The sequence below is a fragment of the Mustela lutreola genome, chromosome 12 (assembly GCF_030435805.1).
Source record: "Mustela lutreola isolate mMusLut2 chromosome 12, mMusLut2.pri, whole genome shotgun sequence".
In the NCBI taxonomy this organism is placed as follows: domain Eukaryota; kingdom Metazoa; phylum Chordata; class Mammalia; order Carnivora; family Mustelidae; genus Mustela; species Mustela lutreola.
In genome coordinates, this window is record NC_081301.1 from 33417510 (window position 1) to 33435374 (window position 17865).

The window sequence follows — 17865 nt, forward strand, 5'->3', positions numbered from 1 at the left end:
CTCTCACACTGGAGTTTGTACTTGCCCTTCTCAAGCATATGGAACTCTAATGCCAGTTGTGAGTCTAGTGATGACAAGAGGCATGTGGGGTAGGTCTTGAAGAGAAAAGTTATGACTTGTGAGGAAACAGCCCTTCACAGGGTCCTTAAACAAGGGAAAGCAAATCTCAGACATAATCTGCAGACTGCTTCCAGTGGGGGTGGGGGAGGCTCAGAATAACTCAGAGCTCAAGATTCTCAACTTCATCTGCTTCATCTGGGTCCCCCCAGATATCCCCATTCCAAGACCAGTACCTACACACTGTTGTTGTGTTCATTTGTGTGGGTTTTATAATTGTTTACAGCAGGAGGGCAAACCCTCTATCATATCTTGGCAGCTCAGCATCTAATTTCATTTTTGCAGAGCTCCATATCTTGTGATGTTCCTTTTTACACAGGACTGAGTTGAAATCTGTCCCTCCATAACTCCCACCCCTCATGCATGAAAACCCACCCCTCTCTCTGCTCTGGAATGTCCCACCAGAGACCTGGAGACAGAGATTTTGTTTTCTCTCAGCCTGGATCAATGTCTTTTCTGACTGGTCTGACGGCTAAGCTTGAGATTCAAGACCGTGGCCCATTTATGGAGAAAGCTCTCCTCACCTTAACTCCTCAGACTGGGACATTCATGCCACTTCAGCAGCTGCTGAGTGTGCGTGCACCCACCTGAGGTGCTGGATAGGCTAGCCTCCCGTGTGTGCCAGCCGTGAGCAGAGGACACAGAACATCAAGGGAGCTCACTACCTGGCAGACAATAGAGGGGCCTCAACCCCCTTCCCTGCCAGGAGAACTCATCTTTTCTTTTTCCTATAATCTTAAGGGGCCCACAGATGTGCCCACAGTGTGGGAACCAGAGTTCATTGGGCTACAGGCTCGAAGGCCATTTTCAAGGAAATGGACACCAAACCAAGAGGTTTCTCCAACTCTAAGCGTTGGGAAAAGGAAGAAAACCCCACAAGGCAAATGAGGATTAAAGGCTGAGCAGGAAAAGCCATCCATACAGCTGGGTCAGCAAGTCCTCCCCTCCATCCCATGCCTTCATGCGGCCACACAACCAACTCCAGCAATCAGGAACTCGTAGGTGTTCCTGTGTGTGTCCCCCGCCCAGGGCTGGGCCAGGGATGGGATATACAGAGCCTGACAGCCGGCAGGCGGCGCATGAATACTTAGCTGGCTACATGCTATCATGTCCTTCCACCCCCCACTAACGGGAGACGTGGGTCAGGACATACATCACAGCACTACTCCTACTAACAAAAGCACACAAAACAACTGGCTAACTGATTCCTTTTTTTGTGCAATTAAGCACGGCGCCAAGTTTAAAAGCCTGAGACCAGTCCAAAACAGATCACCAGATCTCATCACCACCATAGTCACTTTTGACTGTGAAATAGACCATGACTTTAGTAGCATTCAGGGGAGAAAAACAATTAAACAATGCTCCATTGTTTGTACAAGAAATGATAAGCGGTAGGGGAGCTATGGGAAATAACCATAGATGGAAAAACCAAGTGCAGAATAATGCGCAGGGCATACTACTCTCTGTGTGTGTGTATGTCTGTGTGTGTGCGTGTATCTGTGTTTAAAGGGAGGAGCTCTACAATCATACAGGCTTTAATGGGCACACAAAATTTCTGCAAAGACACAAGAATCTGATAACAAGCGGCGTCCTGAGGTTGGGTTGGGACACTGGGTCACAGGATGGAAGGGAAACTCTTTTCATCATTACACCTATCTGTAACCTCTGAAATTTTAAACCGCATATTCCCTCTTTAAAATAAAACTTTGAAAACTACCAAATGCAAAATAAAATTACGAAGCGCATCCTTCTGGGGGGGATCAAGGTACATAAAATCTGGAGTTAGCCTTGGATCTGGATCCTGGCGCTACCCGAGCGACCTCGAGCAAGTTCCCGCCCGGAGTGGGCCAGTTTTTCCAAGAGGCCACTGGGTCCACGAGAGCAGGTGTCGGGACATCACTCTAGCTGGGAACCCCGGCGTCTGCGAGCCCACCCCGCCGCGCTACTCCCGGGCCCCGGCAGCCGGCTGCGGCGCCCCGCGGCGGAGGCCCGGCCAATCAGCTGCCGGGAGGCGGGCGGGGTGGCGGCGCGCGCAAAGCACAGCGCGAAGCAGAGGCGCCACTGCCGTCGCGAAGCAGACCATGCCACGCTCACCCTCGCTCTTCCCGCTGCTGCTGGTGCTGCTGCTGCCGCCGCTGGCCCCAGGTCTCGGATTCCGCGCCACCGGCGGCCGGCGCCCCGAGTGCGGTCCGTGCCTGCCGGAGCGCTGCCCGGCGCCCGCGCGCTGCCCTGCGCCCGGGATCGCCGCGCGCGACGAGTGCGGCTGCTGCGTGCGCTGTCTGGGCGCAGAGGGCGCGAGCTGCGGGGGGCGGGCCGGCGCGCGCTGTGGCCCCGGCCTGGTGTGCGCCAGCCGCGCCGCGGGGGCGGCGCCCGAGGGCACGGGGCTCTGTGTGTGCGCGCAGCGCGGCGCCGTCTGCGGCTCCGACGGCCGCTCCTACCCCAGCATCTGCGCGCTGCGCCTGCGCGCCCGGCACGCGCCCCGCCTGCACCTCGGCCACCTGCACAAGGCGTGGGAGGGCCCCTGCGAATTTGGTGAGTCTGGCTTCTGCCGTGCGGTGCTGGGACAGGAGGAGAAAAAGGGACCCCAGCCCTCTGGAATGTGGGGCAGAGGATGCCTGCATGCACCATGACTGAGAGCCTCAGTTTCCCCTTCGGAAGTAGTTTTTCTTACCTCACCAGGAGACTGGGGCAGGAATCCACATCCTTCACCCCTTCCCAGGCACATGGAGATACAAGCCCTTGAGCTGGTCAGAATTTTGGTGAGCCTACTGCCTCTTTTGGTACTTAACTACCAAAAGGCGTGCAGTTCTGTGCAGGCCTGCCATGCATGCCTTCACCAGACTGGGAGTTGGGGGAGGGGGTGTCCTGCTGGGTGTAAGTCCCCCGAGACCAGCAGCGAGCCAGGCCAGGGTCAGGTTTGGGAGCGGAGAGGGAGGTAAGATGAAGATGCCAGAGGAGGAGGAGCTCCAGACAGGGCATTAGGAATCACTGGGCGAGAACCCCAGGTTAGGGCCCTGCTGGGAGACCCTGAGGAATCTCCCACCCAGGACAGGTAAGATCTTTAAGGACCTAAGTTCTGAAAAGATGATGGTGCCATCAGGGCCAACCTGAGTTTTATGGGTCTAAGGCTCATATGATTTGGCGGGTAAAGGAATGGAAATGTATTCATTGCTGGGTTCCTAAAAGCTTCAGGTTCATTACGGTCCCAGGAAAGTCATGTATGGGTGCCGTGATTGCCCATCTCTATAAGTAACTTTTTAAAACTCAAACAACAACATCAGTATATGGATGCCCAGTGGAGCACCCTGAGGCCCATTAGGTTTTGGAGAGCTGCCCCATCTTCACTGCCTGGAGCGGGCAGTGGAGAGTTGAGGGTGAGTGAGCTTGTGGACCGGAAGTTCCAAGGAACCTGGCTTGAGGTTCTGACTTAGGCCTGGAGACCCAAATCTAGACCTAAATGCGTAAGTCGGTGTAATGACTTTAGCTCCGACAGGGAAGCCTTGACGGTAGGGGACAACCTTTTCCAGGCCTTGGAGAAATTCTAGTATTATTTCCGCCCAAGCATTCCAGGTACGTGCACTGAAGTGCAGGAGACCCAGCGGGCTGCTGGGGATGGGGAAAGAAGGCTCCTGTCCTGGGCATCACAAAACCGATCCGTTGCCCACTGAGGGGGCTGAGGCAGTCCCACAGCATGGGAAAGACATTTTTGGCTATTCCTGGCTGGGGCTTCCAGTGGAGGAAAGAGCTGGCAAGTGCTTCCCGATCTGCTGCTGCTGGTTCCCTGAGCAACCTTGGGCAGGTCCCTGCCCCTCTCTGGGCCCCGTCAGCCCTGTGGAGCCACGGTTGAGGTCCCTTCCACTTGGAATCTTTGTTTCTGGTCTGTGGCATTTAAACAGTCCTGCCTCCTTCCTTCCTCCAGTTCCTTTCACTCCTTTTTATCATCTGCCTTCCCTAGCAGTTAATTCACAGGCAGTTCTCTTTGTCTCCAGACAAGTCACAGTTTCACTCCACACGCTGGAGACGCAAGAAATGCTGACCAAGTCCCCAGGATCTAACGGATGCTGATAGTCTCAGATGATTTCTCCCTGGAGTGTTGTTCTGTTCCTGAGGCCGAGCCTCCTTGAAGACATACAGACGGAATCTGCTCTGCTGCAGAGGAGCCTGAGACCCAGAGGGCAGGGGACACAGCCAGGGTGACCAGTAAAGCCTGACCAGCATCCAGAACCCGAGTGCCCTCTGTAGTGTTCTTTCAGGACAGGATTTGAGAATGTTAAGTCAGGCAGGTGGTGGTTGCCATGGTTACGAGAGCACGGCCAGATGGCAGATGGCAACCCCATACCCCTAATTCATTGAAAATTACCAAATGACAAGTAAATGTGACAGCCCCTCCACTCTGATCTATGGGCTCTGAGGCCCACCCCAGGCACAGGCCCGGAGAGGAAAGATGTCCAAGGGGCCAAAAGGAAGGAAAGTCAGAAACTGCTTTTAATGATCCCGTTAGTGACAGGCAACGGGCCTCCCCAGAATTCAGCTCTCCTCCCCTCCCCCCACCGCAATTGTGTCATCTGCCACAGCCCCGGGCACTGTTGTCCCCTCTCTTTGTGTCCTGAAATGTTTGTGTGGCCCTGCGCTGGTGTCCTGGGGAAGCGTGGCAGTGTGGACAGGGACATCTTTCCCAGCCAGCCCCAGTGGCACCTCATTCTGGGTTGCCCCAAAGCCATCCTTTATTGAGAGGACGCAGCAGGGGCACTTTTTAACAATGCCCCCCAGGGACCCTGGTGAAAGGGAAATGGGCTGAGTCTTAGCAGCAGCTGTTCTGCCTCAATATGGTTAATAAAATCACCCCTCCCCAGCTCTCACCTACCCTTCAATAAGCGAGCACCTGACTTGAACGGAACGAGACCTCGATAAATATTTATCAGGTTCCGCACAGGTTGGGAAGTGTTCTCACTCATACTTCGGAGGGGCGTTTGCAAACCACTTTCAGGCTTAAATTCTGGCCTTTGCCTATGCTCTGAAACCGCCCCCCCCCATGCCTAATAATTAGGGCAATCCTTTGATTAACACATTGAATGAAGACATGCCCAATTCCAGGATATGAATCCTTTTTTTTTTTTAAACTATTCCTTCTTTACTGTTGGGAATCGCTCTTGCCTCCCATCTTCCTACTCAGTTTTCACAACTACCCTGGCCTGATCTCACTCTGATTTAATGGAAGGGAAAACTGAGGCACACAGAAGGGAATTCCAGGGAGCTGCGTGACTAGCTCCTAGCCGAGGTGGGGCCCCAGCCTGGGTATGCCTGGCCCTTTTCAGGCAGAGCCACACACCTCTAGCTCTCTGGCCACCTGATTAGGAAGGGGCTCCAAATTGGCCACCCTTGAATCTTGAAGGGTTTTTTGGTCCCGATCCATTGCCCTCCTGTTTTCCCCCCAGTGCAGGCTGCTGGCTCCCCTGCTTAGCACTGGGGGATGGCCCCTGAGAGGAGTGGGGATCGCTTCACAGAAGGGAAGACATCTCGGGGAACCCTGGAGGACTTGTAGAAAATTCTTGGGGAGAAAGGGGGATGGGAAGATAAAAGCAGGTAGGGGACATCCCCTGGTGGGTGTGACCCTCGGCTGCCGGGCAGCTCCCCAGGGTCATGGTTGGGGAAGGTGGCGAGGCTCAGAGTGGCGTGGGCAGGGGCATGGCCAGCCTCGAGCCCTGGCTGAGGGGTGAAGCTTTGTCCTGTACTAAGTTACTGGTTTCATTTCTTTGCTGTTAAGTGGCATGGCGTTGTTGTCGCCACTGTCATTACTTGAAAAAGCTGTGCATGCATCCTGACCGTTGGCCGACGGGAGAGGGGTGGGATCCTGTAGGTAGCAGGTTGATAGCAGGTTCTGAATGCTAAATTAGGTTGGAACAGGGTCCCGGGCCACTACCCACCAGGGCACCAGGCCCCAAAGCTTCAGTGAGCTCCTGAGATCCTGAATCTTAGAAAATTCACCACCCTCCGTTGACATTCGGGCTCCGCTTAGAAATCGCAGTCTGTGCAAGGCGCGTGTTACCAGGTAACCAGGAGAGGCTGCGAACGCCACTTTGTGAGAGGGACAAAGAAGGGGGGGCCTCGTGCTCAAAAGCCTTTCATGCTGAGGGAGGGGGTGGGAGGCCCAGGCTGCAGGAAGCCGGCTTAAGCTGTTTCTCCTTCCACACCCGAACATGACTATTAGCATAAATTATCAGGGCCACGCTCAATGCGTCGATGATTAAACTCTTCGGTTGTGCACTTCTTTGTACAAGCAGATGGGGTCCTGGGGGATGACTTTTGAAATTCTTTCTTTCCTGGGCACCATTAACTTGAAAGAAACCTCAGAAGCATGTGCGAAGATCTTACATTCTAGCCGTCAAGGACATACCTAGGTTGACCATGTTGGGGCGGAACAGATCTCCACACACTGGAATAACCGTCAGCCCCTCTCACTCGTACAGACCCCCATGGTTAATAATTCAGTCACATCCGTCCTCTCCCTTCACCCCAGAGGATGTGGGGTAGCAGTCACTGTCTTCATTTGCAGACAAGAGCAAAATGGTTAATGGCTTGTCCAAGTCCCTGTGGTTGGCACTGGGACCCCATCGCAGGTGGGTACGCCTGTGGGTGACTATTCCGTCACCTGATGGGTGGATTGGTGCCCTCCCAGCTTTTCTTGAGCTGTTGCTGGCAGGGACAGAAGGAGACAAGTCCTTAGCAAGAAAGAGCTAGAGAGACGAAGCTGGCAGGTCCACAGGCACCCACCAGGCACCAAGCTCCCTCTTGAAATCCACATTACTCTTGTTACAAGCAGATAGAAAAGAAAGTGCAAACGTGAGGTGACAGGCTGTGCCCCAGGCTCTCCAGAATGAGGGCTGTGGGCATGGCCTCTGGAGCCTCCCAGCAGAGCCCACCTAGCACCTGCTCTCTGGAGCCAGGAGGGACTCTGGAGCAGGCCAGGCACTTTGAGGAGATCCCCATGAGGCAGAACAGCCAGTCAAGTCCTCAGGTCTCTCTGTGGAAGTCTTTTACAGTTTGCAAGGGGTCTTGTATTTCCTCCTCCCAGTAGTTTATGGAGAGAGGAGGAGAGGAGAGGGGAGAAGAAGAAAAACAGGTGCCTGTGCCCATTTTAAAGAAGAAACTGAGACCAAGTCGCAGCACTGGGGCGTGGCAGAGACAGGATTTGAACCTGGGTGCATCCTGCCTGTGGTAGTCATGACATTGAACAGCCCAGCACCACACTCAAATGAGCCATCAGGGACAATAAGATGAATGTCCTGTGAGTATAGATGACGTATCACCCATTTAATAGTGTTTTCACAAGAGCTGCTCCTGGGGCGGGGGGAGATGTATGGAGGATTTTTTCCTATGCAGAAGAGAGTAAACAGAGCAGGCTTGAGACTATCCTTAGAAGGGCCTGCTGGCCAGGCTGACCCTTGGCTGGGTCTGGGAACTTGGATTTGGGGACAGTTCCCGCTGTTCCCTCAGTGATAAGAGTGACTTTTGGCCTGAGCTGTTTGGGCCAACACCGTTTTTTATGCTGCATGCCTGCTTTCCTTCCGGGACCCTGGAATTTGGGTACACGCTGAGCAAGGAGGCCCTGGTGACCTGCCCCCAACAAAAATCCCGGACTCGGAGTCTCCAGTGAGGTTCCCTGGCAGATAGTGTTTCGCACGTGTTGTCACCATTCACGGCTGGGGGATCCAGGGTGTCCTGTGGGGTCCTTTGGGAGCAGCGTGTGGAAGCTTGTGCCTGGGCTCCCTGTCTTTACCCCGTGAGCCGCTTTTCCTTTTGCTGTTTGCTTTGTCTCCTGTCACAGTAGTAAGTCAAGCTCTGAGTCATACTACTGAGGCCTATGAGTCCTCCTAGCAAATCAATCAACCTGGGAATTGTCTTGGGGCTCCCCCAACACAGTCCCTAAGGAACTCATTCTTGTTCTGGAATGGAGTCCATCCAGACAACAGATGATTCACTTTAAAACTCAGTGAAGAGTTGATGGAATCAGGGTACCTGGGTTTGAGTCCCTGCTCCTCCAGGCGCTTCACTGTTCTGAGCCTTGGTTTTCTTGTCCGTAAAATGGGGATAAAAGCACTGGCTGAGCAGGGTACATGGAAGTGTCATCTGAGTAGAGGGCAAGACTTTGGGACAAATCTCAGAGCTAGAACCTGCACTCCAAGACTTGCCCAACTGTCTAAACCCAAGGAATCCTACCTAGCTCCACAGCTGATGAAATTGCTGGAAAGATAGAACAGGTTAATCTCTGTGAGCAGACGAGAGTGCCTAGCACACAGCAGGCTCTCAGAATTAGGTGGTGGCATTATCACTGTTATTGCTGTGATGATGATGATGATGATGATGATGGCTGATTCCGAAGGGCTATTATGGATAAAAACATTTTACATTTAAAAGCAGATATGTTGGGACGCCTGGGTGGCTCAGTGGGTTAAAGCCTCTGCCTTCGGCTCAGGTCATGATCTCAGAGTCCTGGGATCGAGTCCCGCATCGGGCTCTCTGCTCAGCGGAGAGCCTGCTTCCCTCTCTCTCTCTGTCTGCCTCTCCATCTACTTGTGATTTCTCTCTGTCAAATAAATAAATAAAAATCTTTAAAAAAAAAAAAAAAAAAAAAAAAAAAAAAAAAAAAAAAAAAAAAAAAAAAAAAAAAGCCTCTGCCTTCGGCTCAGGTCATGATCTCAGGGTCCTGGGATCGAGTCCCACATCGGGCTCTCTGCTCAGCAGGGAGCCTGCTTCCCTCTCTCTCTCTGCCTGCCTCTCCATCTACTTGTGATTTCTCTCTGTCAAATAAATAAATAAAATCTTAAAAAAAAAAAAAAAAGAACTGTGAAAATTTAAAAAATAAATAAATAAATAAATAAATAAATAAAAGCAGATATGTTAATATTAAAACCAGATTACTATGACAGGGAGCAGCCTGAGGAAATTTCTTGACACGGACTGGACTCTTCTAGATCTTGGTTGTGGTGGTGGTTACACGACCGTAGGCCTTTGTCAAAACCCAAGAGCTGTATTCCACAAGGAATAAATATGCTATATGTAAATTTTAAAATAAATAAAAATTTGAATGTTACTTTATCATCGAAAGCTGGGGGCTTCTTTGTCAAACAAGTGCTATTTTCTGCCACAAGATCAGTAGCAAAGACAGCATTTCCAGGACAGTGTTCAAAGGAGGGAGAGGGAAATTTGAGGAGAGAGACCGTTGAAATGTGATTTACTGGTTTATTCATTTAGGCCTGAAAGGGATTGATGAAATCTCATTTAAAATTTATGACTTTACATGAATGAAAGTAAAACATGTTGATTGAGTGTCCCTTTGGAATCCATTGAGGGCTTTGGAATATGATACGGTTCTGATTGTTCCCCCAGTGAGCCATTTGAAGACTGTTGGGCTCCAGCGGGGGAGGGCATGTCGGCGGGAGGGTGAGGATAAATTAGACTCTCTTTGTCATATTGCAAATGCCCCCCCCCCACTGGAAAGCAGGAGTGCAGTGGTTCTTTGTGGCAGTTTTGCAGGTGGCTTGGCTGCTTTGGGAGATGTTAGAGGCCTAGGACCTTAGTTCATTAGAGGGCTTTGGCTACACTCAGTGTTGTGGGTAAAGCCATGATGCTCAGGGGGCAATCAAATGGGCACAACTAAAGGACTGGGGTGACCAGGATAAGGGGGAAGAAAGCAGCCTGGGGGCAGGGAGCATAGTGTCTGTATTCAGTGGAGGCTAGTGGGGCACCTAGGGGGCCGTAGGGCTCCAGTCCGGCAGCCCTGGGATCAACATGTGGGAGTTACAGGGAGATAGGTTTTAGCTCCAGATGAAGGAAAACAAGCTTTCCTACCAATGGAGCTCTCCTAGGATGGAATGCCTCGCTCTTCAGGTAGTGAGTTCTCTGTCAGTGGAGGCATGCAAGTAGATCCCAGATGGTCAGGCATAGGATCTTGAGAAGTTGGGCCACTCCAGTTTGAGACTCTGGTTCTAAGACAATTTTCCAGAGATCTTTTTTGGTACCAACTTGACAAGTTCTGTCAGAAGGGGCCAGACCAGTCTTATTTCTGTGCCCTTTCACTCCCTTTTCCCTCCCCCTCCTCCTGCAGCCTTCTCCCTCCCTCCCTTTGCTCTTCTTTTTTATTGCAGCTGCACCCAGGCAGGTGAGGTCCCTTTCCCTCTTCAGAGCCATCCATGAATCACAGGGGAAGCCCCAAGAGTGTAGACCCTTGCAGTTTGATGGCCAGAGAAGGAATGTTTTTTTCTCCTCATTCGCCATGTGTTCCTTCATCCAGTCATGTGTATATCAGGCCTTCTGAGGCCCACTTACATGTCCTGTTAACTTAAACCATTGCTGTCAGACTCATCACATGGTAAGATCAGTTCAATGGCCCTACGAGCAAGGGACATTATCCCCATCTTAACAGATGAGCAAACCCGAGCAGGGAGGATTCCCCCCACCCAGGCCTACTCACTGCATCTCGTCCAAGACACTGCTGGGCCAGATGCAGGGATGGCCCCAGTCTAGAGGAGGCCGGTGGACATACCTGGACTGCCAGCAGGCCATCCTCCAGCAGCTCAGAGGGGTACGGACATGCTGGTCCTGGACTAGGACACGTACCCTAACCCTCTAGGTCCTGCAAGAGGGGGAGCCATCCCCCATGGAGTTGGGGAGTGCCTTCCATGCAGTGCGGGCAGGTCTACTGAGGGACAGGACGCAGGGCCCAAACACCGAGGTGGCCAGACTTGATTCTTATAGCATCTGTGTGAGCAGATAATGTGGTGGGTACCAGGAGGAGGGCGGTGTGGGGTGTCAGGTAAGCACTTCTAACCCAGATGCCTGCAAAGTCCCCACCTCAGCCAGCCAACCCACACCCTCCCTTCTCCTTTCTGTAATGCTCTGACAGCCTAGAGCCCCGTTGCCTGGGGATGGCAGTCCTGGAAGTAACCCCTCTCCAGGTGTCCTCGATTCTGGTGAAGGGGGGGCCCTTCGGGTCCTGCAACCCTGCCCCTGGGGAGGGGGCCGTGGGCCTCCAGGAGCCTGCGAGTCTGCGATATGCAAATGAGCGTCTGGGCCGGGCCGCGGGGGGTCTGGGCGCGTGCACACAGCTGTTCTGCTTGGCCTGTTCTTTGGACCGCCCTCCGCGTGCAAGGAGAAAAGCCCATCTGTTCCAAGACTTGGCACTGGGGAGGTGACACCAGCCCCTCCTGAGCCGCTCTGTGTCTCGAGTAGCTGAGCTGCAAGCAGATGGCAGCTGGGGTCCTTGGCGGGAGTGTGACGAGACCCCGGCTCTGCCACAGACGTGGCGGGCGATCTAGGAAGTCGCCTTTCCTTTCCAGGTCCCTGTTTTCCTGTTGGTAGAACAAAGGGGCTGGATGAGGAAGCATGGAGGCGTCCCCCCGGGTCTGAGGGAAACATGCTTCCGGGCCTCTGAGTGTGCTCTTCGCGCGTGGAGAACTTTCCTCTGCTGCGGCTCCCCTCACAGGGGACGGTCCCCACAGGCTCTCTGCAGGCAGGGGATTTTCCACGTGCGATGGCTTGGAACCTGGCAGGGTAAAGGTTGTGATCTCTTGTCTTCTTCCTCCAGCTCCTGTGGTCGTCACACCACCCAGAAGTGTTCACAATGTCACCGGGGCCCAGGTGTACCTGTCCTGTGAGGTGAGGGCTGTGCCCACCCCTGTCATCACATGGAGGAAGGTATTTACATCCAAGAATTCCATATGTGTGTGTGTGTGTGTGTGTGAGAGAGAGAGAGAGAAGTGTTTCCTCTAAGTGTGTTGATGTGTCTGTCTTTATATGCGGCGCAGATGGTTTAAAAAGAGATCTTACCTGTCACTCTTCTACCTTCAGGCTTATGCTTCGAAACTTCCACCCCACAGCTCTCCCCAGAGCAGGGGAGCCGCCATCCTTCTTTGTGCCATTTGCCCCCTCAGCCACTTTGCTCTCCAGAAAGTTCATCTATTTATCTTTCCTAGAGCCTACCTCACAGGATCTGGGTTTTAGAAAGACTACCCAAATCCCATTCCAACACTAGCTCTTCCTGCAGGTCAATTTTGGAGAGACTGGTGTGGATCACAGCCTATGATTGTCCACCTATGTCAACAGCCCCCACTAAGGGCCAGGAAACTCTGAACCGCTTCTGAGAGATAGCGGTGGTGTCTGCATCGTTACTGTCCAGCAGGGGGTGCTGTCTGCACAGACATTTAGGTTCATGAAGCCACCGACGTTTTAATAGGAATGAGAGGGGCCAGGGTCTGGCCTTTGAGTCAGTAGGAAGATGAAGACAGCAGGGATGTATGTGATGAGGTTCTTACCCAGAGGCACTTTTTCTAAACCACTCCTGGTTTTTCTGTCCTCTGTAGGTCACACAGTCTCCTGAGGGTACCCAGGTGCTGGAGGACCTGCCCGGGGACCATGTCAATATCGCTGTCCAGGTGCGAGGGGGCCCTTCTGTCCACGAGGCCACAGCCTGGATTTTGGTGGGTATCTCATTTGTTTAGGATGAGTGGCTATTACTGACCGGCTCTTACAAAGCACCCTTTATATTTTTATAGCACGTTATACATTTCAAAGTTCTTCTTATCCTTTTCTGGTGGGACCCTGCACTAACTGTGAGGGAAGTTTCACCCCCAGGAGCATAAGTGATCTTCAGCGGTGGTCAGAATTATGGCCCCAGAGAGATGTCCCCGTCCTAATCCCTGGAATCCGTGGATACGCTATATGCAACAGGGGATTAAGGTTGTAGATGGAGGGGCGCCTGGGTGGCTCAGTGGGTTAAGCCGCTGCCTTCGGCTCAGGTCATGATCTCAGGGTGCTGGGATCGAGTCCCGCATCGGGCTCTCTGCTCAGCGGGGAGCCTGCTTCCCTCTGTCTCTCTCTGCCTGCCTCTCCATCTACTTGTGATTTCTCTCTGTCAAATAAATAAATAAATAAATAAAATCTTTAAAAAAAAAAAAAAAAAAGGTTGTAGATGGAGCTAAGGGTGCTCATCAGCTGACTTTAATAAAGAAGTTATCCTGGATTATGAGGGGAGGGGTCCAATATAGTCACAAGAGCCCTTTAAATGCTAAAGTGGGAAGCAGGAGGGAAGAAGCCAGAGAGCTGGCAGTGTGGGAAAGACAGGAGCCACCTTCTCTGGCTTTGAAGATGGAGGAAGAGGACCACAAGCCCAGGAATGCTGGCAGCCTCTAGAATGGGAAAGGCAAGAAATGGATTTTTCCCTGTGACCCCATTCCCCTGAGTGGTGTGCATACCCTCTGCCTGGTCTGTAGAGTGGCTCCTGGCTGACAGAGGTGGTTGTGCCCAGAGGAAACAAGAGAGGAGGGAGCAGGTGTGGGCGTGAGAGCAGGCTGCTCCCGAGGGGCGGAGGGGGTCCGCGTTCTCCTTGCACTCCCATCCCGGCCTGGCTTGGTGACTTCTCCTCCCAGCTCAGACACTCAGAATGCAGTCGAGTCCGTGTGATTTTTTCAAATCAAGCACCTTCCCCTCTTTATTACAAGAAGGTGTATGGGGAAAATGTTCTCCCTGGTGTTATTTTGTAAGGCTGTCTCCAGTGGGAACACTTGAGGGTCATTCCTTGTTCAGGAGACTTTTGTTCTTTTAACTCGCAGTAATTTCCTTGTTATGTATAATGAAAGGATCAGGTAGCTCACAGTAAAAGGCAGGAATGCAAAGGAAACATTAAAATGAGGGCCACCACAGAGAGGACACAGAGAAGAAACGTTAACTCATGGCAGTCAAGGCAAGAAGAGGAATAGTGAGCTCTATCTTATTTTAAAAAAGAATAAGACATATCATTAGGAACTAAGCAAGGAGGAGATTTTGCCATGTCGTATATAACTACATAACCTTGCCTGTTTTACTTCTAGATCAACCCTCTGAGGAAGGAAGATGAGGGAGTGTACCTGTGCCATTCAGCCAACATGGTTGGGGAGGCCCAGTCGCACGGCACGGTGACAGTTCTAGATCTGAGTAAACACACAGCCCCCCGCCTCCCAGCTCCGGATGACCGCCTGTGATGCGGTAATGTACATGTTATGGACTAAGTCATTTTCAGTGTATATACACTCGTGTCACAAGAGATTGAAATGGCTGCTAAGATGCATAGTAACAAAGAAGAAAAATACATAAAGCAAGGAAACCAGAGGAATACCAAACAGGGAGTAGGAACATGTTACAGCTAGCAGGTAGAATCTCTAGTACATTCGACACTCATACCACTCTGGGCCTCCCACTGAGCGTGCAAACGCAAGGGCTGTGCACATTGTCGGTTTCCACAGGTAGGGAAGACCAGCTGTCGCTTTGTGTTTCTGAAGCTGAAAGAACATTTCCTTCAAGTCCTAGAGGGGACACAGAGACAGCAGACACGGTCACTGTGACAGCACCATGTGAAAACAGGCCAGCAGAGGAGACAGTCTGAGCTCCATTTGCTGACCCCAGGTGCATCCTTGCTGGCAGCTCTGCTGTCTCCAGGCCTCACCTCCCTGTCCTCAGCACCACCGGCCTCAACAGCGTGTCAGGGAGAATCTGCATCCCCCTGGCCCCTTGGCTCGTAGTCCTTACACACTCCCCGCCCCTGCCACTGCGTGAGAGCTGGGGTTGCATCTGTCCCCTGCCAACAGGTAGGCCGTGAACCTAGGAAACAAACCCCTTAATTAGCCAGCATGCGCTGCGTGACCACCTCTGGAGCTGGCTGGTGCACAGCCACCAACGTTTCTGTGTTGCTCACATTCCTTGTCGTGGTGGCCCGTCGGCTGGCTGTGGCTCTGCTCCATGTGTCTTATCACACAGGGACCCAGCGAGAGGATCAGCCCCAAGGTGCACAAGGCCCATTCTTGTGGCGGAGGGGATGAGCAACTGACGTAGCCACAGATACACACAATCCCCTTTAAAGATTCTGCTCGGAGAGGGTGAATGACACATCGTCTTACCTCTGGCATTCCTAGCATCCATGCAGTAGGGGGCGCTACTCTGTCATGAGAGCTCAGGGATAGGCACACATGAATTTGCTGTGGCTGTAAGCCACTTTCTCTCCCATTTCACCACTGTTGTGGGATACCCTCTGCGTGCAGGACCTTCCGTCCATTCTGTGGGGTGCACAGAAAACCAAAACAGTGACCACCATTAAAATACAAGAAGTGCCATGTTAAGGAAGTGAGGGGCGTGTATGAGTTTGAAGCCAGAGGGGCAGTTTAGAACTGGGGGCAGCAAAGGAGAGGTCGCTGAGGAGGTGGCATGGTGGAGGAAGTAGCTAGAGCTTGGGGGAAACAGGCGCAGAGAGAGAAGGCGGGGACATCCTCAAGTAGGAATTCAGACAGGTGAGGATTCCTAAAGTTGCCCTCCTGATACTCTGCTATTTATGGGCATGTACTAGTGTATGTTGTTATAACATGTATTGGGAATTTTGTCCTGCATGCTTGTGTGCATTTATATGTATGTACCTATGTATGTGTGTCTCTATACATATTTTATGTTTTAAATATGTATACAATTTTTAATAATATATAGTTTTAAAATACACACACAATGGTACTAGGCTATGGATGTAGTCTGTTATAGATGAGTTTTCAAAAGGGAGCTACAAAGAACCATGGTATTTTAAGACCATTGCCACGCAGTTCTTCAGTTCCCCCTATAACATGCTGTACTGGCCAGCTCTCACTTACATACTTCCAGTACTGTGGAGCTCACTACTATAAGACATCCATCTTTGGGTTTTCCAGTAGTTGAAAGTTCTTCCTTGTATTAAGCTCAGCGCTTCCTCCCTGAAATGTCTACCCAGGTCTCTCATGTACTTCTTGGATGCCCCCAAGGCCCCTCTTCTCAGCAGCACTTCCCCTGGCCAGGAAGATTTAGGGTTAAGGATTATTCCCCCCACCCTTTCCATTTACCACATAGTTGATTGTGACACATCAGGCTTTTTCCTCTCAACCTTTTCTCTCTTTCCTCTAGGGTCTTAGAAACATTGATGATGGGAGGTTGGAAGAGTCAAGTCATGCATCGTTTTCCTTGTGAAGAGTTGGAGAAACCGTGTTTGTAGATGACCCCTTTTGTATGTTTTTACAAATTAGATGCAAACTAGATTCGTATGCAGATGTAGTTTTTAGCAGGGCAAGCATTGGGAAACCAGACTGCATGTGGCTTTTTTATACTTTCCAAATGAATTGCTCTGTGAGAATTCTTTTTTACCTAACCCCTCCCAGGAAAGGTCACCTGGCGGTATGCTTGTTAATTCTGAAGGGCTAGAACAAGAAGGCCTGTGTCAGCCGGGAGTCTTTACCTCGTTTGTCTGTGACTGATTAGTGTGTGTTGTGGGAGAGGGGGAGTAGGATCAAGCCGTCCTCTGCCTGCTCTCAGACTTGCTGTGTGACCTGGACGGGCCCCTCCCCTCTCTGGGCCTTTGTATCCTCACTGGGAATGTGGCCTCCGGACTAGATACCTCCTGTGTCCCTTCAAGTCCTGCCATCCTAGAGTAAGGTGACCCTGTGGGAAAAATAGGGGAGGCAAAGTCTCAGCATTCTTTTTAAGTGGTATTCCCTCAAAAACAGTTGCCATGGTTTCATACTAGGCCGTGGAGCTGGCGGGAGCTCCTCCTTTCCCTGCCATTCCCTGCCATTTTCCCACCTTAAACAGATGGAGTCCTTGGCTCGGTGTTTGGGGACCAAGATGTCCCCTTGTCAGCAAGCCCAGCACTCTCTCACCAGGTGGGCAGTCTCCCTGTCTTCTGGACGTCAGACTGAGGAAACAGGGTCAGGGGCTTCTTTCTCTGGGCTGTGGGATTAGAGTGTAGTCGAATACCTTGTACTTAGAGAGGTTTTGACCTTACCCAGAAACAAGGCTTTCTTTCTTTTGACTTTCTTTTCTTTTTTTTTTTTTTTTTTTAAAGATCTTCTCTGTTTATTTGACAGAGACACCGCGCGAGAGAAACAGAAACAGGGCCGAGGGAGAGGGAGAAGCAGGCTTCCCACCGAGTAGGCCCTGGGATCATGACCCAAGCCGAAGGCCGATGCCTAACGACTGAGCCACCCAGGCGCCCCTATTTCTTTCTCTTTTTTTAATAAGAGGAGTATTTAATACCTGGGTGAAAAAACAGATCCCTCAGGTGATTCAAAAAAAATTTTTTTAAGTCGGAATTGGGATCTCATTGGTATCTTGTCCTTCAAGTTCATGAAGTGCTTTTCTGTCTGTGGTCACCCCAACTCGAAGACAGCAGGTGTCCCCCCCCTCCCCTTTTCAGATGAAGAAACCAGGCTCTGAGAGGGAGGCGCCTGCCCAAGGTCTGAAGACCTCTGAGAAGGACCAGAACTCAGGGCACCTGGCCCTTGTCAGCCCCCTTCCTTGGCCACAGGGCTGCTGCTCGGGTAATCTCCTAGCTGTGTAAAGGAAGGTGCTGGCCGGTTCCGGGGGCCCTGGGGATCTTACTCCTGCTTAGCTTCTACGGCACACTCCCATGCCATTCCCGCTAGGCATGACATTCTGGAGTCCTCTTTGGAGTTAAACTTTCTGCCTTGAGCCTGGCCATTCCAGATCTGAAATAGCGGGGTGGCATCATCCCCGTGTCCTCAGTGGCGGGAGCATGGCCTGGGGATCCAGAAACATGAGGTCCATTTAGGAATTCATCCCTGGCTTGCTACCTGCCTTCAAGCAAGTCCCCTTCACCTTCCAGACCCCAGTTTTCCTCATTTGAATAAGAAGGGAAGGAAACTAGATGGGTGGTTTGCAAACTTTAAAACATCTGGAACCCCTTTCTTT

At 51.7% G+C, this 17865-nt stretch overlaps 1 protein-coding gene across 1 annotated transcript; it reads left to right on the plus strand.

Moving 5' to 3' along the window:
* The first annotated feature begins 2179 nt into the window (after positions 1-2179).
* On the plus strand, positions 2180-17321 carry IGFBPL1 (insulin like growth factor binding protein like 1). The gene is made up of 5 exons (XM_059143198.1): positions 2180-2649; positions 11702-11811; positions 12477-12593; positions 13983-14136; positions 16066-17321. The coding sequence occupies exons 1-4, from the start codon at positions 2199-2201 to the stop codon at positions 14130-14132; spliced, it is 828 nt and encodes a 275-aa protein (XP_058999181.1). The 5' UTR covers positions 2180-2198; the 3' UTR covers positions 14133-14136; positions 16066-17321.
* Positions 17322-17865: the final 544 nt, after the last annotated feature.

What these genes read in the sequence shown, in the direction of transcription:
- IGFBPL1 (XM_059143198.1), top strand. Translation starts at nt 2,199, where the DNA reads ATGCCACGCTCACCCTCGCTCTTCCCGCTGCTGCTGGTGCTGCTGCTG. An exon ending in CTGTCATCACATGGAGGAAG is followed by an intron (nt 11,812 to 12,476) that starts GTATTTACATCC and finishes TGTCCTCTGTAG; the next exon opens with GTCACACAGTCTCCTGAGGG. An exon ending in AGGCCACAGCCTGGATTTTG is followed by an intron (nt 12,594 to 13,982) that starts GTGGGTATCTCA and finishes TTTTACTTCTAG; the next exon opens with ATCAACCCTCTGAGGAAGGA.